This window comes from Scardinius erythrophthalmus, assembly GCF_964197995.2.
Source record: "Scardinius erythrophthalmus genome assembly, chromosome: 11".
Lineage (NCBI taxonomy): Eukaryota > Metazoa > Chordata > Actinopteri > Cypriniformes > Leuciscidae > Scardinius > Scardinius erythrophthalmus.
This window is the reverse complement of record NC_138231.1, coordinates 13,085,723-13,109,383: the sequence shown is the minus strand read 5'-3', so window position 1 is coordinate 13,109,383 and position 23,661 is coordinate 13,085,723. Positions and strand designations below refer to the sequence as shown.

Here is a 23,661-nt window from a genome sequence, read left to right as displayed (position 1 = left end):
TGTATATATATATGTGTGTATATATATATGTGTGTATATATATATATGTGTATATATATATATATATATATATATATATATATGTGTGTGTATATATATATATATGTGTGTGTATATATATATATATATGTGTGTGTATATATATATATATATATGTGTGTATATATATATATATATGTGTGTGTATATATATATATGTATGTATATGTGTATGTATGTATGTATATATATATATATATGTATATATATATATAAAATAAATGAATACTTTATTCAGCAAGGATGTATTATACTGATGAAAAGTGACTAACAACATTTATAAAAATGTTGTTCTATTCAACTTTTAATTCATCAAAGAATCCTGAGAAAATGCATGTTTCCATTTAAATGAGTTATTAAACTGTAAAATTACATTTTAAATATATTCAAATAGAAAAAAAAACATTTATTTTAAATTGTAGTTATATTTCAGAATATTAACATTACATTTAAAATGTAAATTAAAAAAAATCTTACCAACCCCCATTTTGAATGGTAGTGTATATATTGTGTTAAAGAGGATAACATGTTTTTCTTATAAGGACTATTTTAAGAATGTCATATAGATAGATAACAATATTTCAATATTGTTTTAAGCTAATATGTACAAATGAATTGCTATGTTAGCATTTTAATAATATATGAAGTCTAAATTGTAACATAAATATTGTATTTGGAAATGATATCCTTAGTGAAACTTTGAGGAATCCTTTAGTAAGGAACATGCCTTTCCGCAAGGTGGTTTCCAACCTTCAGACGACACATTCACAACAGAGCCGGCCATGAACCAGGGCTGACTGTTTACTTTGGACCCACAATGCAGGCCTGACGGGTTTGTTTGCCATGGAATCTGGCTCTGTGACATACCGACAGTGCCATTTATGTCATGAATCTGTATTGACTGACACAAAAAGATTTGACACATATGCACTGCAGATTTGCAAAACCACTGGGATCTGTCTATATATGGAGAGAGTCATTACTACAGATTCTGCTCTGGGCACTTGACTGTCTATTTAAGATCCACATAAACAAGAATACAGTCCATCAATACATCTTTGAATAAGCATGACCACCCTTTAAAGGAATGTTGGAATGATAGGCTGAATGATTAAATATGTATGGCACGCATGGCATTTCATCACATTAAAGTGAGAGTAAACTAGACATTTGCTGAGCTTTTGCTGTTCTAAAACTAAAAGACATGAAATATTTCTATCAAAGTAAACACAAGGAAACCTTTTGCACATAAATTTTTGTATTTCATATTGCACCACAATTAAATAAAAAGGCATTTTATATTAAACCGTCATTAAGACAATCCCCAGGCACCAATGAAGTTACTAAAACGCACATCAATAGACCAGTATTATTTTAAAAGAACACTTAAATTTGGCTACATTACAAAATACATAAGAATTTGTTAACAGTGCACCATAAAAAGGAAAGCTGTGTTGTAATATTTGTACTACTACAGTATCAAAGGCAAAGTAACAGGCAACATTAGTGAGTAGTGAAGATATTAAGACTGCAAAATGATATTATTGTTACCATGGGCACTGTGCTGTAAAGACAGCAGTCATGTACATAATATATCATTTCATAGGTGAGTCCACAGGGGGGCACCACAATCTTTAAAATGACCCTTACAGTCAGTTGCTTTATGTAAACATGCAACATTGATTGAAATCCTACAATGAACAACAATAATTGACATGAGTTGCAGCTGAAGTTTTACAATATTTTGTTTCCAGAAACCTAAATCTGAACCACTATCATGCAGTTAAACTGACATGATTGTTGTAATGTATAAAGAGTTGGTGTTTTCATCCCTCAAAACTTAACTCACCTACACCACTGAAATAGCATGCAACTAAACGCCTACTTTTGCTATATTGCACAGAAAAGGCAATGTGGTGCCATTAGTTTCTTCAGTGTTGACAAGCAATACACAGCAGGCTAAAGTATACACTGAAACTACAAAATCAAAGCTTCATTGAAAACATTCTGTTTAAAACACATTCAGACTGAGATTCACGTGGAATGTAATAAATATAGAAAGAAATACTGACAATGAAAAAAATCAGTAGTGTTGCTTTCATTTGAAATGATAAAGAGACCATACCTAACTGACAGTATTTAAGCTCCATTTAATCGGTTTTCAGAGTTTTCGAAGGGCTTCCCTGATACTCTCCTACCGTGATGCTGTGTAACCGTAATAAAACTGCTCATCAGGCCGAAAGCCGTAAGCCGTGGCAGGACGTGCTGGAGTCACACCCGTCTGTACGTATCCGTCTGTCAAAGAACTGGCGGAAAAGAGACACAGCCATCTGTCAGCCAGACATATAACTGCTGAAATACATGAGAGTTGAGATTAATCGCAAAAAGATTACATAAAACATGTTAATGTGCATTTTATGAGACAATTACTTGTATAAAGGTTAGATAAAGGTTATAGGTATCACTAGATGGCGCTCTGATTCTGCAACAGAGCTACTAAGATTAAAACAGAACTGCTTAATTATTCACACCAGGAGTATTCATAAATTAAACTTTTTGATTTTTAAACCAGTACAATTATATTAATTCTTCAAGGCAAATGGCCAATGTATGGAAACCCATTCCCACCACAAAAAAAAATAATAATTCAAAATTATGACAGACTAAGTCATTATGTGATGAAAATTTTTAATTATGATTTCTATATCTGAATTATGAGGAAAAAGAAAATAATCTCGTAAGAAATCAAAGTTATGACTTAAGTCGTCAAAATTATGACTTGAATTCTTTACATTCTAAATTGAAATTATGAGATTAAAAAGTATATTATGACATAAATCAAAATTATGACAGAAAATCAGAATTATGACAGTCAAAATTAATACGTCAATTTTCACTTTCTCATTATGACTTGTCAATTTCAACTAAGTATGTCATGATTCGAATTAGTGTCAATTTTGATTTTTTTATCTCATAATTTCTACTTTTTAAATCATAACTTTTACTTTTTAATCTCAATTTCAATTTAAGTCATAATTTGGACTTTGTCATAATTATGACCTACCGGAGCATGATTATTATTTATTTTTTAGGTGGAAGAAACGGGCTTCCATACCAATATGATCATGTCACATTATTCAATTTATTATGTTGTGTTATGCTTTATGTTATGTTTTGTTATGTGGACTGGTATAATCTGCCTCTTAATTAACAACACCAACCCGTCTCTGGCCTGTCCTCTTAAAATATGGTTTGTTTGCTTTGCCCCTTTCAGCTCCCATAATGCAGAGTTGTTTTTAGACTAAAAAACTTCCAGTGATCGGTTACATGCGTTACCCTCTTAACTCCCAGAACACCCTCCCTCTCCGGGCCTTATGCCTGTCTTTATCCTCCTAGGGACACCACTGCTGTCTGGGGACATTTCAGACTTTGTTAAAAGGCTTGAAGAGAAACAAACTGGATGTCAAAGAGTTTGGGTGAAACCGTAGCTTAAAACTATCAGAATAAGTTCAACTGAAAAGGGTTGATGGGAAGGATAAGGCTGTGTGTTGTAGGTCAGATGATTAATCCAAAGAGTGTCCAGGTAAGAGACAGGCCTAAAAAGTGTGTGTTTGTGTGTGTTACGATCATTCTTGCAGTGAATAATTCACCCCCAAAGGAATGCTGTCATTCTTTCCAGGAAAGTAAAAATGATGCATTTTCTGTAAGGTTTCGCAAAGAATGATGTTACAAAAGACTCAAACCAACCTTTTTTTCCATTTGTCTAATCATTTAATCTAAACCGAATAATTTGAGATGGAGAAACTGTTTATTCTTCTACTTTCTTATGAAACACAGCAGTTGGCCCTTTACACTCGAGGGCCACAGACACATTGCGCTTGGTGATAATCTGGAGATCTGAGGCTGGAAAAAGATCCCAATGTCTGGCCCCAGGGGCCCCTGAGAGTTAACACAGAGGTGAGATCCTGTAAAAAAACACCCAGAAACCTCTAAAGAGGAAAGAGTCAATGTTACCAGAATTTTGTCTTTCCTTCCTCTGGTGCCAAAAAACAGTAATTCTGTTAAATTTACTCACCCTCATGGCATGCCAAATTTGACTGACTTTCTTTCATGAAACACAAAGGGATAACAGAAGACGCTCTTTTCCATGAAATTACAATGAATTAATGAATGAATGAGCGCACGAAAAATATGTAAAGCCCCATAAGTTATTTTGAAAGTATTTCCTCTTTTGAAAAGGTTTGAAAAATGTAAAAATGTATTAAGTTTTATTGCATTAGATACAACTTACTCTACTGTTCAAAAGTTTGGGATTTTTCATTTTTAAAAATCTCTTATGCTCACCAAGGTGAGCTGCAATTATTTGATAGAAAATACAGTAAAAACAGTTTTATTCTGAAATATTATTACAATTTAGAATTACAGTTTTATATTTGAATATATTTAAAAAAAAAATGTAAAAAATTGACCCCAAAATGTGAACAGTAGTTTATCAAACCAAGTGTTATCTGCAAACTAATGATGCTAGACGTTTTCTCGGAGCTGACTTTAATTACTTAGCCATTTGTTCTATTACTTTAAACCAACTGGTCTCTATTAGTGAATATATGAAGTCAGTTCCCTTTAGGTTCACACAGGTGTCTCAGCAGAGTAACCACAGGTGTAGTTCATCACATTAACTGTGGACGTGTTACATAAAGTTTGCCAACGGAAAGTATCCAAAGAAAGTCAAATAAATAACTGCCACTTGGTTTAACACTTTCTAACTTAGTGACATTTAAACATTTTGCGTAGCTTAAGAGTCAAAATACTTTTTGGGGCCACTGTACATTTCCAGGTTGGTCCTGACAATAATGTTTTATGTGTCCAGATAAAATTGTTGCACTTAACTGCTTTGAAATCATTTAATTTTACTTTCAAATATTTTATTAATTACCTTAATGTGATTTTTGAACATTCAAAACGAGGAACTCCCTTTTTTTCCAAGCAAATGCAGCCAAGAATTTGTTTTTCATCTGGAATAAAACATTTTTATGAGCTAAATGAAAGATTGCTCTGTGCTATTCTATAAATAAATGTGATTCTATTAAAGGGCTTTTAAAAGAGCCGTTCCCAGTGTGTCTGGCTCCTGGCTCGGCGCAGGGGAACTGAGGCTGGATTTCATTATTGTGTTAACCTGGATCTCTAACACCACACGGACAAAATGAAAACCACACTTTCAGGCCGCCCAATTCCCTGTGCACTCTCAGTGTATTCTACAGGTATCGCTTACAAAGAACTGTGAAAAAAAACATAGCTTCCTCTGCCGCCCCCCTCCCACTCGTATTCACTTGCTCCTTATTTTTCAGCGCCTCTTCTCTGACTTCAAGACAACCACCTTTTTCTCACAGACTGATGTATAATTTAGAGCGCTCTCTCTGTTGTTGGACCCATCTCTTTTTTTTTAGACCACTGGCAACCTATGAGTAAAGACGCACAATCCTAAATAAGAAGTTTCAATGAAGTCATTCTAAAAGTGTGTCTAATCTTTTAAAGAGGTCATTGAATTATAGTATTAACGGCCCCATATCAAATAATCCTCTCTGCTATCGATGATTTTAATATTTGGAAAAGAGATGATATTTTGCACAGTCCCATAACACGTTAAGTGGCCTACACCATAAATCATTGCATCAAGTCATCACACAAGTGTTTTTCTAAAACCCCTAAACAGTAGGTATATGGCAACTGAACCAGATTTGGAAAAAGCTGAATAGAGGGAGCTGTGTTTACTCTCAAAGCTAAGGGTATTACTGTTGGAGGAGTGCTACGGCCTTCTGGGATGCCGTAGGACCCTTTGGCGCAGTACTTTTGGGCCATTCCCTGCTAAAAGCAACAAAACTGGCAGACAAGGATGTGTGTGTGTGTATGTGTGTGATGCAGTAATAACAAAACCAACAGATCCGATCTGACCGATTCATCATATTTAAATGTACCTGCTGAGGAAACCCTGTGGTCCTAACAGGTCTCCATTCTGGAAGTCTGTGAAGAACTCTGGACTAATGGCACCATCTGCTGGGATTATTCCATCTGCAGGAATCACAAAGAAACCGCTTATCGTTGGCACTTTTGTGCTAATGCCTTAGAGCCAGGAAAATACAAAGATAAATCATTACTATTTCAATTTCTCAGTCATCTGCAGTTATTATTAAAATAAAAAATAAAATTAAGATAAAAAAAATATATATTTTATATTAAATATCTAATTATATTATGATGAATATTATAAATTTATTATTAACATTATTATAAAAAAATAAAAGTAAATAAAAGTATGTTTTTAATATATTTAACAATTTTCAGCATGATTCCTCCAGTCTTCAGTGTCACATGATCCTTCAGAAATCATTCTAATATGCTAATGTGGTGCTCAAGAAACATTTCTTATTGTTATCAATGTTGAAAACAGTTGTGCTGCATAATATTTCTGTGATATGTATTTTTCAGTATTTCTCTATGAATAGAAAGTTCAAAAGAACGGCATTTACATGATAAAAAAAATCTTTTGTCTTTACTGAGCCCGAACTTTTGAATGGTAAAAATTGTGAATGGTTAAAAAACAAAACAATTTTTGCTTAAATGCAGCAATATTTCTTAAAACCCCTGCCCAAAATAACCTGCACTGTAGAAGAGGTCTGGCCGTTCCAGGATGTCACCATTTTGGAGGAAAGGTTCTCCATCGTCTCCATACATGAAAGGCTCTGCCTCATCCATTTGCCGGTTCTCCACCATCTCCAGCCACTGAGAGTTATGCCAGCGGAACTTCTCGCTCTGGATCTTCTTGCCCCACTCCACATCATATTCCTGCAGACGGACACAGAGAGAACAGCCAGAGTATTAGAGCAGGACATAGAAAGGCTCTGCCTGTATTGCCTCCCTGCATGTGCCATACCGACGATGTAGGAGGAATCAGGTGTGCTGTGTTGCTTGGCAGACGGATAACATGGTAGCTGTTTATTTTAACTCTACAGGGACTGAGTGTAATAAAACCTCTTTGAGGTTGGTGGAAATAGCAAAGCTAAGCAACCCGGCCCTCTGATTAATCATCCCCACACGGGGTGGAAATCAACAGGCCTCGTTGTCACTGGTCCGGCCCCACCGGCATGCACGGTGACACTTTTTGCCAGGGCACAAATTCATCATTGTTAAGCATTAAAGGCACCACATGCTCCACTCCCATGGCCAATCAGAGCAATGAATGTGGTCTGATACCCTGGCTAATCAATCTTCAAGTAGCTGAGCTCATGGCGTTACTGAACATTTGGATCCGGAGCAGGTTTGGGTGTTTTATAAATAAATGTGGTGCAAAAATCTTTAAGCGTATCCAGAAATAGCATGTAAAAATGAATTATGAATGACTTCACTGGTCTGGGTTAAAAACCACTGCTACAAAAGCAAAAAGCTTGAGCATGAAAAGACTAAATTAGAAAAACTGTTCAGAATTGTTTTTTTAACAATATTTATCACAGACCCAGACTTTCATATTTGTATCACATAGAAGAAGAAAAAGGGGAAGATGAACAGCAACGTGTATGTGAATTTGTGGTATTCAGCAGATCTGTGTTCTGTCCACCATCCCCACGCGACACTAAGCAGCCGTCTCCTCCTCTCTCTTTGATGTGGCTCCATGCTTTAATGGCCCTTTCCGATCAGATGTATGGAACACTTCCCTTGGCCTCAAGACCAGTCCTAATTACATTAATCTGAGGCCTGGGACAGATCACACATGACAGAGCAGCTTCAGAACAGCTTATACATTTAACCCGCTCGCCACGATGTTCACCCAATCGGCTTTCATGTCAACTGACCCTGACTATAAGCCGTATGTGCCACATTCATCATTAACAACGAAGTGCTGGTTGTCTTGACTTACTCAAGAAACGAGGTTGTTTTTGTTCATTGAAATAAATTAAAATATAAATATTAGGTCAAAAACTTTATTAAAAAAAAGAACAAAAAAGAGAAATGTTTCCTTGGAAATAAAATAAGTTTAAGTAGAAAGTTCAAGCCAAAATTGTTAAAACTGAAATATAAATTAAATAAAGCTAAATAGAATAAATGATACTTAAAATTATACTGGATCTTCAACATAAATTGGATGTAAACAGGGTTATGTAAAAAGTTTATGCAAATGACACAAGTAGCTTGAAATTGGTGGGGAAAAAAACAGCAGATTTATACTCACAGCAATGATGTCCAATGTATTGTCACACACTTTACGTATTTCTGCATTTTTGTCGTGCATAAGGTCAATGAGATATGCTGGAGCCTCTGATAAGATAACAGTCAAAGAGAAAAACTCTGAAAGAGAAACCTGTTGACTGAACAACACCATCATCATCATCGTGCAACTGCAGGTTTTATAAGATGAAGGATACGGGTTTCTTTTATAATGACATCTCGAGTGGCCTGGTGAAACACCATTTGGTAAAAGACGTACACAATCTGACAGACAAACTCATCATCTTCTTGCTGGGCTGAAGATAGAAAGAAGAAAGAGATTGCCATTTTTCTACTTCCATAAACATGTCACACAAAAAAATTTTGAAACAGGCACTTTAAAAGCATTCCAAGCATCTAAATGTTTCTTACCGTTCAGTAGTTCTATTAGAGCAGGAATGATGCCTGATTTGGCCAACATTACAGCACAGGAGTCGTCCATGGAGACAGTGCCAATCATAATCACCACCTCCAAAATGAGGTCATCCTCTGCAGAGCCTACAGGAAGTAAATGGGGAAGTCACATATCACAAGATCTTGAAACTAAAATTCTCATGTATTTTCCATTGTGATGTAGAAAAGTAAAGTGGAATGAGATAAGACCTGGTTTGAGGTGGTCTTTGAGATAAGGCACCAGGTTGTACTCCTTTAGCACAAGTTCCCAGTCTAGATCAGGAATGGTAAGATTGGAAAGAGTGCCCAAGCACTCAATCACAAACTCTTCCTCTTCCTTCAGTCCGATCTGAGCTGCCAGGTCCCCAACATAGTCCTCAAACACATCACATGCTTATTAGTCTTCAACTGAGTAAGCATCAATGTACGCATCAACAAAAAATTAGCAAACATTATTTGTATGGGTGTGTATTCTTTTTTTTCTCTGAAACTCACAATGAAAAGATTTTTAGATGGTCCATCATGCTGAGATATATTTCGGATCATCTTCATTATTAGAGGATCTTTTAGCTTCAGTGCTCTCTTCATCAGCATCTTCAGACCATTGCCTTGTAAAGAAGCATTAACGTAAGCACAAAGTCTGCTCTTCAAGTTTTTTTTTTTTTTTGGTTGTGCATTTGTATGTGCTCTTACCTTCACACATAATCTGAGCATTCCTTTTGTTGGCAGCCAGGTTGATGCAGAAGGAAATGAGCTCAGCGTCAATCCTCTCCTCACCACAATCAAACAGCATCTTCATTACCTGCCAAACAATATACCATAAAATAGCAGTAGACAGTAGACATAACCTAGATAGTTATGTCTACCGTCTAAGACTAATCTAAATGGAAGATAATTCATAGGAATTAACTTGTTCTATTGTTAACATGCAAACTGAACATTTATTCGATCAAAAATACAGTAAAAACTAATTTATTTTTACATTTTAAAATCTTATATTACTTTTGATCGTGTTCAGATGGTAAAGAGAAGTACTTTATTTTGTTTGCAGGCATCACAATCTTCCAAGACAGTTAGCAAGTTTCAGTCCAGTTACCTCAATACACACCTTAAAGCTTCAAGCCCAAGTGTACCCTTCTTTCCTAAAAGATCCCAAGACTCAATAAAGTCAGCAAACGGCTAGAAGTTCTGACCCGTCTAGAACTTTAATCAAACCTGCTTTTGTCTCACAAAAAAGCTGACAGGCCTGAAACATTCTTTCCAAACTCCCGCACCCAATTTGTAAGTTTCCCAGACGTCCAGGGGTTCCTGATTTTCTCAAGCGGATCCTAACTTTAGACACAAACCTTACATGTCACTCTGCATTAGCTCGGCTAACGTCACCACACCCCGGGCGGAACAGAGGACCGGACTCGGCTACCTGAGGGGACGGTAGGGGTCCAGGAAGGGAGTGTAGGGGGGAAGGGAATGGGCAGAAGTCCAGGCCTGGGTTAAAGTGGTCAAGGGTTGTCAACATCGCCCCCTGACGTTAACGATAAGCAGGAGGCCCGGAGAGAAAGCTTGGTCCGTGAGGAGGCAGCGGTGAGTATGCAAAGCATACAGTCCCATACTGAGTATCACATAGCAGCCGCCCTGCAGCCTAAATCACTGTGGCTAGACTTACTGGCACCTGCCCTGCTTTCACATGCAACATCCAGTCGCCCCACCAAAACCTTGGTAACCCCCAGCCTGCAGTTACCATATTTCCATTTCTCTAGTCACCCAATTTGTCCATGAAGGGCCCTTCTATTTTCATCTTTACTTAAACTTTAATGTCTATTGCTTCCTTTTCTGTATAAATTAATGATAACTAATCTCTAACCAGCTTCAGTAACCTGCTTTAAATTTGAAAAAGTAATTGATTTGTTTATAGTTTTTTTTCACAATACATACTCAATCCAAAGGAGAATTCTATTAGAAAGTCAAGGTTAAAAGTGACAAGGAAAAACTCTACTGTACAGGGTTCTCACACCTTTTGACAAATTACTTTTCATGACTTTCCCAGTTATTTGTGATCAGTGGATAGAGATGAAAAAATTAAAGATTGCACATACAAATAGGAAATTCTAACCCATTTTAGAGGTGGAAATAAGTAGACTTAACCTTAATTTAATAAAGAAATTTCCATAATTTTCTCACGTTTGGAAAAGAAAATCCTGATTCAAATCCTTGATAAAAAAAAAAACCTTTTAATCAGCGTTAATAATTTTGTTTTGTTGTTGATTGCAGTCCTTTTTACATTTTTGATATGGCATATAAATTTAGTTATAACCTTTAGTTTAGGCATATAACAAAAATTATAACATTTGATTTGGCAAAAAAAGATGATTAAAAAAAATCTAAATTCTCATCAACAGTATAATAATGAAAATCGTTTCATTACTGTCATGATGCATATTTTTGTCTTATCAGAAAAAAACTGTCAACAAACATTACCATTAATAATCTGATTTATTGAAATTAACAGCAAAAAGTAGCAGGAAATTTAGATTTTTCACACCTATAAGTATTACATTAATTACTGTGATCAGAGACACAGGAAATGTTGAAAGGACCGGTGAAATGAGACACCATGTCTACACCGTATGCGAGCGATGCATCGTGTTACAACACAATCAAATTATAAGCAGCGATACTACCTACACTGAATGCGACGCATCACAATGAGACACAGAGAGTAAACTGACACCCTGTTCTATTTCTGACGTACTCTGCGAGCTTGTGTTTCTTCCGACAACAGTGGATTTGCCTCAAGCTGTTGCGGAATGGTGTGGCACAGAGGAACAACGGTGTAGACACTGTGTGATCGAGGCGAGTGGTTAAAGAGCTCTCCTGTCCCCTGCTATAAACTCATGCTAATGCAGGCTGACCTCTCACCTGTGGAATGCAGTCCGTGTAGGCAAACATGGACTTGAAACGATCGTCCATGCTGATGTGGTAAAGAATGCACATGGCGATCTGTCTCTGTGCTTCGTCTCCTGAAATACAAACACACGCAAGCCATGAATGGACAGACGCACACTCTTGAATATTCAAGATAGCCAGAATTACAACTCCTTCTTTAATAGAAACATACAGCAAGACAGGACAGCAGAAGGATGCTGATCATGCTCTCTGGAGTATTTGATTTTTGATTTGACGAAATCACGAGTATTCTAATATTTAGTGGATCATGGCCCTTGCTAGTGCCAGAATTTGTGTTCAAGATTCACTGATTCATGTCACAGGGAACTAAAGACTGGAAAGAGACACAACTATAGACTTTTAATTGGCTATTACTGTGGACCTACACAAGCGTTCAAATGTTTGGGGTCAGTTTTTTATTTTTGAAAGAAACTAATACTTTCAAAAGTATTAGTTCTTTTGAACTTGAACTTTTGAAAAATATTAAGCAACAACTGTTTTCAACATTGATAATAATAAGAAATGTTTCTTGAGCACCAAATCAGCATATTAGAATGATTTCTGAAGGATCATGAGAAACTGAAGTCTGGAGTAATGATGCTGAAAATTCAACTTTGCCATCACGGGAATTAATTATATTTAAAATATATTACAAGTAAAATACAAATGAAAATAGAAAACAATTATTTTAAAATGTAATTACAGTGCTGGTCAGAATTATTTGCCCCCTTGGTAAATATGATAAATTAAATCTGCATTGTTTATCCTTTTGATATATATATATTTATTTTTTTTAAATGCAAAAATCTAACCTTTTACTGAAGTAAAATAATTGAAAGTGAAAAAAAAAAAAAATCACATTATGAAATAAATGTTTTTCTCCAAAAACACATTGGGAACAATTATTTGCCCCCTTTTATTAAATAAATACTTCTTGCAACCTCCTTTTTCCAAGATAACAGCTCCGAGTCTTCTCCTATAATGCCTGATGAGTTTCGAGAACACCTGATCTGATGAGTTTCGAGAACACCTGACAAGAGATCAGAGACCATTCCTCCATACAGAATCTCTTCAGATCCTTCAGATTCCCAGATCCATGTTGGCGCTTCTTCTCTTCAGTTCAGCCCACTCATTTTCTATAGGGTTCAGGTCTAGGGATAGGGATGGCCATTGCAGATGCTTGGTTTTGTGCTCAGTGACCCATTTTTGATTTGATTTTGATGTTTGTAGATCCAAACATGGCCCATTATAAGATTTCTACCACAGGCTGTCAGGTTTAGATTTTTTATCTGTTGGTATTTGATCGAATCCATGATGCCATGTATCTGAACAAGATGTCCAGGACCTCTGGCAGAAAATTAGGCCCACAGCATTAAAGATACAGTAGAGTATTTCATTTTACACATGGGGTACATTTTTATCCCTGTATGAACCAAACCTATATTAAGTGTTTGCTGCCAAAAAGCTATTTTTTTGCTGTTGTTTCATCTGTCCATAGAACGTTTGAAAAGAAACTGACACTACTGGAACTTAAAACGGGACGGGTTCTATGGTCAGATGAAACAAAAAATGTTTGGATCTTCCAACAGGACAGTGATCCAAAAACAAACATCAAAATCAAATCAAAAATGGGTCACTGAGCACAAAACCAAGCATCTGCAATGGCCATCCCTGTCCCCAGACCTGAACCGTATAGAAAATGAGTGGGCTGAACTGAAGAGAAGAAACGCCAACATGGATCTGGGAATATGAAGGATCTGGAGAGATTCTGTGTGGAGGAATGGTCTCTGTTCTCTTGTCAGGTGTTCTCCAAACTCATCAGGCATTATAGGAGAAGCCTCAGAGCTGTTATCTTGGAAAAAGGAGGTTGCAAAAAGTATTAAATAACAGGGGGCAAATAATTGTTCCCAATGTGTTTTGGAGAAAAACATTTATTTCATAATGTGATTTCCCCCCCACTTTCAATTCTTTTACTTCAATGAAAGGTTAGATTTTTTGCTAATTTTTTAAATAAAATATCAAAAGGATTAACAATGCAGATACATTTTTTACAGCCATTTTTTACCATATTTACCAAGGGGGCAAATAATTCTGACCAGCACTGTATATTGCACAATATTACTGTTTTTTTATCAAGTAAATGCAGCCTTGGTGAACATAAGAGGCTTCTTTCAAAAACATCAAAAACCAACCTTAAACTTTTGAATGGTAGGGTATATATAGTGAAAGTAAATCTGCAAGAATTACTCTGTTTGTTAATCTCTTGATTTTTTTAAAGATGTATTTCAGACCTGAGTAATTCTGACCCTGAGAAAGCACAGTTTCCCTTTACAAAGCAGACCGAAACCTGAAGCTGGTAAGAACCTGAGTCTCCGACTTAATCAAACAGACAGACACAGACCCCTAGAGAGGGAAGAGGGGGCGGGGACGGGTCGGAGCCGGCCACGCACCCTTTAGGCAAGGTTATCTCAGCCTATTGGAGCCAGATGTGCTCCTAGAGACCCCTGAAAAGAGAAGGGCTTCTCCATTTAATTGGGGAAAAAAAGGAGGAAGCATAAATTTTACTGCCATTAATAACTTCAAGCCAAGCTGCTCTGCACCGCTAGCACCACAATTGGCCCAACATGTGCTTCTCATTAGTGAAAGACACACACGAGCACACAAACGAGCTCTAGCGCACACTCAGAGGTCAAGCGCAAACACACACACGCACACCCTGAGTTAACGCCTCGGTCTGCACGTTGGGAGAGGAAAACGGGGGATCCTTTATGAGGATGGAGGAGAAGGGCCTGTAAAAATGTTCAAAACAGCCCTGGAGCCTGGGAGAAAAAAGCCCATTAAAAATTCATTATCCTGTTCAGGGTGCGTTTAGTGGGAGAGCAGGAGAGCTAAACTTCAATTACACCCCAGTAAGATTTAAAACACCCCAACTGCCATAAAAGCCACGGCAGCCAGGCCTTCGGGCGACCACGACAACCCTTAACGCCAATGTCCTTCATCGAGACATTGAGCACACACTAATGGTAAACAGTAGGGTTGGGTCAAGATGGTCGACCAGGAAGTCATTCAAGAACTGATTAGTGAGGTTGAATTGTTTATATACATTTCAGGACCAAAAATGTTTGTCCTAACTGGATGTTCTACCTGCTTGTCTACCTATATATTTCCATATGCCTATGCATATTTCCTATGCAGAGTTGTTGACAATCACAGAGTGCCGCAAACAAAGAGCTACAAACCTTTTATAGTTCCTCATGAGTATTTAGGAGGTAATCTCATAATTACTGTAATTATGAGATGGCAACCCGTGTCATTCTACTCAGAGCTGTTCATGTCCTCAGACTCGGATTTATGCGTTTCTTTGGCAACACGATCAATGGCGAAATGAATCTGCACTGCAGCAGTCAGGTGGTACAACTTGAGCTCTTTAAGTTGTTTATGTTCATTATTATTGTAATGTCATGTGCTTTGAGACATGAGGAAATTGAACACCTTCTCTATGCAGACTCTGCTGTGCGTGTTCATGTGTTTTGGAGGAGGTGTGGCTTTTTGAAGAGAGATCTCTGAAAAGAGGGTGGGATCTTATGCTATCAAAGCTAGCTTGCTATTGCTAGCCTATCTGAAAGCGCACACCATAGCTTTAAGTTTGCGAAGCATAAATGTGGCAGTACGCGGCATTTGTATGTGTTTACTATTAAATTCAACCCAAAGTGACAAATATAAGAGTTGTTTCAGCAGCAGTGTGCTGTGTGACAGCCCATATGATGATTTATTCTCTGCTCTTGGACTTAAATACCTACACGAAAAAAAAAAAATCTGAGATATTAAGAAAAATATCTGCAAATGGGATTAGAAAAAATAATGTGAATTAAACATTTTCTTCCCTTATTTTTTGTTTAGTTTTAAGCATAATTTCACTTCATTTTAATAATTCTTTTTCAGAAAACAAGACTTAATATCTTAAGCAATTTTGCTTCACAAGTAAATGTATCTTGATTTAAGATTTTTACTGGAAAACAAGACAAGAAATTTTATTTATTTTTTGCAGTGTGGAGTGAGTTGTCGATTAGTGGCTTCTGGTTTTGAACTAAATCATCAACGAGGTTCAATATGATACCAAGCTTCACTTTCATCTTATCAGCAAGGCCATGACCCTCAAAGGGTCTTCTGGGAAGAGCAGATAGGAGCTTTCCTCTGTGCATTTTGAGGATTCATGAGGCATCTGCAATATTCTGACAGGACTGGACGTTGCATTCTTACAAAGCAGACCAGATAAAAGCAGAGGTTACACACAGTTCTTCTTAAAAAAAAAAACCTTACAAAAATATTATATCATCCACACTAGTGCAAAGAACCATAAGCTGTTGGCAGCCAGTCCAAAGAGGTCATAAAGAATGAGTAGTTGTATGTGTCTGACGGAGAGAGAAAAATCTCCATAAGCTGCTAAATGTGGACTTCCCTCGTGCTGGAAGAACAACATTTACTTTAGAACTGAAGCTGTTTTTTTAACAAATATATTACTTTAATTGCATAGGACACACGACACCCCCCTGAGGCCTTGCAAAAAACACATTGTTGGTGCCAAAGCCAACCACGCCTGTACATGTAGTCCATGCACAAATCGTGTGTTTTGTTTCATCTCAGGAAGTGGTCTTTGAAAGACAGGAGAGAGCCATAGTGTAACTGCTTTATGAGGCTGAGAAAGGCTTGCATCCTGAAACACAACATAAACGACTGGTAGACTAACCATGCTGTCTCATTGCTTGTAATTTGGCTTCTGCAAGTCTGACAAATAGCAATTCATTTGTCTGGATAATAATTTGAAATCATAATCAAGTGATAAAATAGGGCCAAGGACCAAACGTGGGTTTGAATCCGGTGTGCAAACTTTCCTAGTAAAATTTCCCATTTCTTCCCTTCATGACCTGTGCTCTCTCTAACTATTCGTAAATATAAATAATCAGATAATAAAAATTTTCAAAATAAAATGCCAATAATTTTATATATAGAGATTAACACAGCTTTAAATAAAAAGCAGCAGAAAAAAATAATTTTGTCTCTTTACATTTACAATCTATATAAAGAAAAAAATATAAAAAAATACTAAAAATTAAATTAAATTAAATTAAATTAAATACATCTAAAATACCTGCAGGAATCTTACCTAGCAATGTGGTGAGTCTGGGCAGAAGGTCCACCTGCACCATCTTGCTGCGGAGGCCGGTGTCAAAGGAGAGATTAAGGAGGAGGCGAAGAGTAACATTCAAAAGATCTTCATGTTCACAGGGCACCAGTTTCGCCAGCTTCTCTACTGTATCTACCTCAGCCTATCAAAGAGAGGGAGAGAGATGGTTGTGATGGAGTGATGTCAGAGACTGTTGAAAGGTCAGCCATTTAATTCTCTTAGTCATGTGCCTGTGGCTTTGCTTGTTAACACATCTCCACAGCTCCAGCTGTGGTCAAACACAGCCACAGACAGACAGCCCAGCAGAAATGTGATCCCCATTAAAGGCACAGTTCACAGCCTGGAACCAGTTTTCAAATCAAGCCTTCAATGTTAATAACCGCCTACATCCACAACCTTACATTCACAGTCAGTGTCAAACAACATGAGGGATGATTGTGCAACCGTCATCAGTGGATCGAAAGCGTTAAATTAATCATTCGAGAGTGTGTTATTGTATAGCATTTGTCAAAATCAGAACCATCTTTGCTCGGCTGCCTAGACAAATGTTTAATTTACAAGATCAGAAATTAGCTGATTAATGAATCCAAATAAATTATTGCGAGATAACCTTTAAGGTTAAGTGTGTGATTGGTTACAGGTGGAGGAAGTGTGGGATAAGTGGTCGACTAAACAGTGCAGCTAAACTGTCTTGAAGTAGTACAGAACACTATATAACCAACGAGTTATGAGAACAGGTGTGGCTGATTTAGGAAGGAGAGAGTAATAATAAGAAAGTAACAACTTGGGGTGGTGTAGTCTTGTGGGGTTTGAACCTGCAACCTTTCGGGTTGCAATCTTTGAGCACAGCATTTAAACACCCCATGAAATCAAAATTGGAGTTTTGTGGCTTATTAGTCCAATGATTTCTTTGAGGGCATTGAGGGCACAAGCATACTCCTAAAGTTAACAAAATATGTGAGTCACTTTGGATAAGAGCATATGAAAGTATTGCTCACCATGTCATTCTTATTCTCTAAGAAGATACTAAGCTTCTTGAGGAAGGACACCACCAGCACCAGTAGCTCCTCACTGTCTCTGTCCAGCGTTTTCACTAGAAGGTGGACAATGTTCTTGTTCCTCATCTTCAGCTCTGTGCGGGTGTCCTCAGATAGATTTAGCAGCAGGTACAGAGCCACTGATGACATAGAAACACAACAGTTTGGCATGATCAACCATCTTCAAATCTCTATTTCAAGCGGACAATATTGTAAGCAAATACAATACTTATTTTTTTCAGTTCAAACTCTACATAAACGTTCAAAAGTTTGGGGTAAATAAGATTTTTTAAAATAAAATAAAATCTTTTATTGAGAAACAATGCATTAAATTGATCAAAAATAAAGACATTATAATTTTACAAAAGTTTTCACTACTTCAAATAAATGCTGCGGTTCTAACTTCTTTTGACCTTTCTATTCATCAAGAATCCTGAAAACAAAAAAATGCATCATGGATTCCACAGAAAAATTGAATGATTTCTGAAGAAAGAAGAATCATGTGAGACTGAAGAATGGCTGATTTGCCATCACAGGAATAAATTACATTTAAAACGGTGAGTATATTATAACAGCGATTTTAATTTGTAATAATATTTCACGATATTACTGTTTTTACTGTATTTTTATCAAATAAATGCAGTCTCAAATGGTGAGCATTAGAGACATAATCTAATCTTCTGCATCTTATAGTAATGAGGTCTCATTTTACTTAAAGTAAGAATTTAAAGTAAGAGTAGTTTGAAATTTCTGCACTGACAGAACTGTAAAATAAATATTTCCAAAATGAATTCCTTAACACTCCCCATGTCTTCCACTTTTGTCTTTTTAATATTGTATAGAAGAGTACATATTTATAACATCAGCCATAACTATCATTTTCAGCTATCAGTTTTAGCCAAAATTTCCATCTGAGCCTGTCTAGACAAAACACTTAAGAAGCAAAATGAGCCTTGTTATTTTGTGGATATGTGGGTAATAGTGTCTTCTACCTCTCAAAAGCTGTTCCTGTTTGGTCAGCAGTCCATGGTACTTCTTCAGGGCTTTCTCGTACTCCTTCTTCAGGTTCTGATTGTCCGGGTCATCGTCCCGTTCAAAAAGTCAAGGATCTTTTCTATTAAACCCTTGTGTTCAGAGCCGTAATTAAAGGGCAGCATTTTAATTAAAACATAACACCCATGCCCTCTGACCCTTGGCTTGACTTTACCTTTGCCCTTTCTCTGGCATCCAGTCACCCTTTCACCAATGACCCCCCCCACACACACACACATTGAAAGGATATCAGTCTTCTTTTTCTTCTGCAGTTCATCCTGCCATAGGTCATAGCGCTTCAGCTCGTGCTCGATTATGCTCATGCACAGCGCACCAATCTTGTAGTGAGTGATCAGGCCGTGGAACTGGGAGAAACTGGAGATAAAAAAGCTTGTTTGTCTAACCTTCACCATGTATCCAACCATGGCAAAATAAAGCATCAACCCATGTCAAACACGGTCGCTCACCGAGAGTATGATGAATGTTAACCAAACCGTTGTAGACTTTAGCAGAATAACATTGGAAGGGCAGAGATTCAAGAAAAATTCCAGCTTTCACATTTACCAACAGCCTCGCTTTTCAAATTAGTTCTGACAGCAGCTGATGTGTCATATTATGAAAGGAGTATTTAGTATTATGATTCTCAAGAAAGCAAATATGTTCTCCTCATGTATCTCAGCTCTGTGCACAACACCCATCAAACTGAATAGTGAGTCTTGGCTGGAGTGTAGCTCGTGTACCTGGAGAAGCAGAAGAAGACATAGATGATGGTGGTTGCCAAATCGACACTCTGCTTCCAGTCTTCCCTCAGGACCCGGGCCAGTGCGCCCAGAGCTGTCTCTGTGGGAGAGCAGACAAAACACTAAATGCTTTCATTGCTCATGAAAAGAACTCATGTTGTGAATACAAAGTGACAACAGCTTGAAATATGTGACTGCTTTTGAATATGGAGAGTATGTTATGATCCTTAAGGACTGATGGGAAAAGAAAGATCACACTTGTGAAGGAAAAAAATGCATTATGGGTAAACTCAAAGAGCACTATGGTAGATGCTAAAGGGCAAATAGTTAGAGGGAAATGACGGAAAACAGGCTGTAGTACAGCAAAATGGATAAAGTTACAGAGACCAAAAGGGTTAAAGAAATTGGACACATGAGAGAGAGTGGAGATGACAAAGACTTACTTTTTTCCAAATGGACCCTGTTTCTACCCCTATTAAAGGGATCAGGGTTCACCCAAAAATATTCTGTCATCATTTACTCACCCTCATGTTGTTCCAAACCTGTATGAATTTCTTTCCTCTGTTGAACACAAAAGAAGATATTTTGAAGAATGTCTGTAACCAAACAGTTGTGGGGCACCATTGACTTCCATAATATTTTTATTCCTACTATGGAAGTCAAAAGGGCCCAAAAATTGTTTAGTTACCCATATTCTTTGAAATATCTTCTTTTGTGATCAACAGAGGAAAGAAATTCATACAGGTTTGTGAAACAGGGTCCATTTGGAAAAAAGTAAGTCTTTGCTTTTTTCATCTCCACTTTCAGTTCATGTTAGGGTGAACTACCCTTTAAGTTTAGTGTGAAATAATATATTGTACAAAATTTACACTACCGTTCAAAGATTTTGGGTCGGAAAGATTTTTTTAATGGTTTTGAAAGAAGTCTCTAATGTTCATCAAGGCTGCATTTAATTATTCAAAAATGCAGTAAAAACAGTAATATTGTGAAATATTGTTACAATAACTGTTTTCTATTACTCAAACATTGTAAATGTAATTTATTCCTGTGATGAATTTTCAGCAGCCATTACTTAAGAGTCAAGTAATCCTTCAGGAATAATTCTAATATGCTGATTTGGTAAAAATCATACTGGTTAAGAACAACATGAGGCTGGGTTAATGATTGAACTATCCATTAATGATTCAGTCTTAAATTAGATCAAATCAAACCTTTGTTCAAAGGCACTGGAAAATTGTATAACTATATGGTAATATAAATGCACCAGAACACCAAAAGTATGGCTTTAGTGGAAGGTTTAAAGATAAAATCCTAAAATGTGTAAAAATGACTCATTCCAGTGCATGTCGCACCATTCTGCAGCAACTCCTCCAGGTTGTCAGGATTCCGGGCCAGGTGGAGGATGAGTGTAGCTCCTCTGATCTTCTCAGGGATGTCCTCATACAGGAGCTCAACATAGTCATCTATGCTATTAATGTTGGCCTCCTCATCCAGCTACAAGACACAACATATAAGATAAAGCATTAATTAAGTAAAAAATGAGTATTCAACCAAAATGTATATTAAAAAAAGAAAAACGAGATAACAGGAGTGACACAGCTATACCTCCATGCCTTCAAAAGGAGTCAGGTCCCTTGGCTTGATCTGTTTCTCTTTCTTTTCTGAGTAAACAAAAAAATAATAATGATAAAGAATCAGTATCTAAAGCACTAAAGCAATATTTATAATACTTTTACCCAATTCTTCATCTCTTACCGGCAGATTTCTTGCGGTTCTGCAGGTAGAACAATAACTGTTCCACCTCCGGAAGTCTGGAAGGGGAAATGAGCCTACATTCCTCCACTACCTTCCGTGCTAAAGACGCAATGTCTGTGCTTGTATTCAGGCTTTTCAGACGGATTCTGCAAACGGAGGAAAACATTGCAAATAAATATTATGAAATTCTGCAACTGTTATAAACACAGTGATTTAGCCTACTATCTCAAGCTCTGCACTCCATGTACATGAATAATCTTACATCTTCTGGCACTCTTTGCGTTCTCCTAGCATTGGGTCTCCCGTCTCGCCCAGGATCGTGGCTTCCACTTCATACTGGACAACGAGGGCTTTTTCTGTGGGGTGGACATCTAAACTGCCGCCCTTATATTTCCTGAACACGAAACATTACAGATTATTTGATTATCTTATGTATTTTTTCCAACTTGTTTGTAAAGCACATTGAGTTACTGGTGAAAGATGCTCTATACACAAAGCTTATTTTGCTAACAATATTTAGGCTAAGCTACTAGTAAAAACAATCATGTTTTTGTTATGTTTTTTCCAGATATGTTCAACATTCTACACAGTACCTTGGACTGTACCATCATGGTGCCTCAACAGTACATTTTATGTATTTACTTATTTATTTAATGTGCTATAATGTATTTTATTTATTTAATAAAGCTAAGCTAGTGATATGATGGCAGAGATGAAGATTTTCACTATTACTATGAAACATAAAAAATCGTTTCAAATCATAATGTGAAAGAACAGCCTGACAGCATATACACAGCAAAAATCCATGTTACATTTTAGAAAACAACATTTACACGCACATATGGTGTTTTATGTTGTGTTAAACTCAAGCTCGTATCAGCTAATGAGTGTATCAGATAGAGCTCGCGAGCACATCGCACAAACACTCACCGTTTTAAATATCTGGCGTCGTCCGCTTGCATTGCTGCCCGTATATTCAAGTAAATAGACCTGTTCTGTTGATTTCTGTCAGTCTTTTTGTGTGTCTATCTAATGTCTGGACTGCCTCATCGTTTCAGCTCTGACAGGATGCTGATGTTTGTGTTGCTATGGGTGTGTACTCTTCGTGAAAGAGCGATGAAGTAGAAATAGACAAAAGAAGCTCTAGCGCCACCTGTATATGTGGAGGTATGTATCGATCGATCAGTTGAAATAGGCCTTCTAGTAGACTTTTGTTGGATTTGATGTTTTTTTATGTCGATGGAGATGTACTTTCCTTGGCGCAATAAGTGTATGCGAAAACTTTGGAAATCTTGCTGAATGTATCAATTCGAAGCTCACAGTTTTAATTATCATACCATTTACAATTCGAAGTGAGTTACTGATTTACCCTCTATACCAGATTAGCTTGAGTAAAGTATAGCTGTCAGAACAGTACTGTTCTGTATGTTGGTCTATTTTGTCATAGGCTAACCAGAAAGAAAACATCCATGATAGACATTTAAGTGTTTATTTCATTACACTTTAAATATTTGGATCTGTACATTTTAATAAAAATATTAATCTTAAAAAGCAGTCAAACTAAATATGACAATGTTGGTTCGGGTTTTGTGGACTGACTTTGTAGGATCAACATTATCTATAAACACTAATTGCATTGAGTAAGCATTTCCAATTTAAAGGAATAGTTCACCCAAAAATGAAAATTCTGTCATCATTTACTCTCCCTCAAGTTGTTCCAAACCTGTATGACTTTCTTTCTTCTGCTGAACACAAAATAAGTTATTTTGAAGAAAGTCGGTAACCAAACGACTGATGGACCCCATTGACTTCCATAGTAGGAAAAAAAAATACTATGGATGTCAATGGGGACCAGCAACTGTTTAATTACCAACCTTCTTTAAAATATCTTCTTTTGTGTTTAGCAGAAGAAAGGAAATCATACAGGTTTGGAACAACTTGAGGGAGAGTAAATGATGACAGAATTTTCATTTTTGGGTGAACTATCCCTTTAAACCCTGATTCAGTTTTGGTTCACTGAATATCGTACACTAAGGTGATGATGATATGGCAATTTATCCAAATTTCATACTGAAATCATATGAATAACACGGCTCATGAGCTGACATGACTAAACATGAGAGGCCTGATATCTTATTAATCTTTTTTCTCTCTGGTGCTCCCCCCCCCCCCCCTGTCTCTGCTTTCTCATAGGATTTGCATGTATAACTAAAAAACACTGCATTTTCTCAGTTTTATGTTGCTATTGTAACATATGGTTACAATGTCGATTCATACA

General features: G+C 36.8%; 1 protein-coding gene across 5 annotated transcripts; it reads right to left on the bottom strand.

Annotated features, from left to right (window-relative positions):
• Positions 1 to 979: 979 nt before the first annotated feature.
• Positions 980 to 22,495, bottom strand: kifap3a (kinesin-associated protein 3a). 5 transcript variants are annotated; one of them, XM_081378812.1, is made up of 20 exons: positions 22,314 to 22,495; positions 21,646 to 21,777; positions 21,384 to 21,529; positions 21,234 to 21,289; positions 20,981 to 21,122; positions 19,629 to 19,728; positions 19,139 to 19,263; positions 18,849 to 18,947; positions 17,818 to 17,996; positions 16,799 to 16,961; positions 11,608 to 11,708; positions 9,385 to 9,493; positions 9,187 to 9,299; positions 8,902 to 9,067; positions 8,671 to 8,796; positions 8,457 to 8,555; positions 8,264 to 8,349; positions 6,696 to 6,882; positions 6,015 to 6,108; positions 980 to 2,345 (listed from the first exon to the last, which is right to left on the bottom strand). In XM_081378812.1, exons 1-20 carry the CDS (start codon positions 22,343 to 22,345, stop codon positions 2,234 to 2,236), a joined length of 2,367 nt encoding a protein of 788 aa, XP_081234938.1. In that variant the 5' UTR covers positions 22,346 to 22,495; the 3' UTR covers positions 980 to 2,233. The 5 variants fall into 5 exon arrangements, with proteins under 5 accessions (XP_081234938.1, XP_081234941.1, XP_081234939.1 ...); XM_081378815.1 differs by having other exon boundaries at positions 1,284 to 2,388; XM_081378813.1 differs by having other exon boundaries at positions 1,284 to 2,391; positions 6,015 to 6,159; positions 22,314 to 22,491.
• Positions 22,496 to 23,661: the final 1,166 nt, after the last annotated feature.

What these genes read in the sequence shown, in the direction of transcription:
- kifap3a (XM_081378811.1), bottom strand. Translation starts at nt 22,345, where the DNA reads ATGCAAGCGGACGACGCCAGATATTTAAAACG. An exon ending in TAGAGAATAAGAATGACATG is followed by an intron (nt 16,962 to 17,817) that starts GTGAGCAATACT and finishes TCTCTTTGATAG; the next exon opens with GCTGAGGTAGATACAGTAGA. An exon ending in ACACGGACTGCATTCCACAG is followed by an intron (nt 9,494 to 11,607) that starts GTGAGAGGTCAG and finishes ATTGTTTGGCAG; the next exon opens with GTAATGAAGATGCTGTTTGA.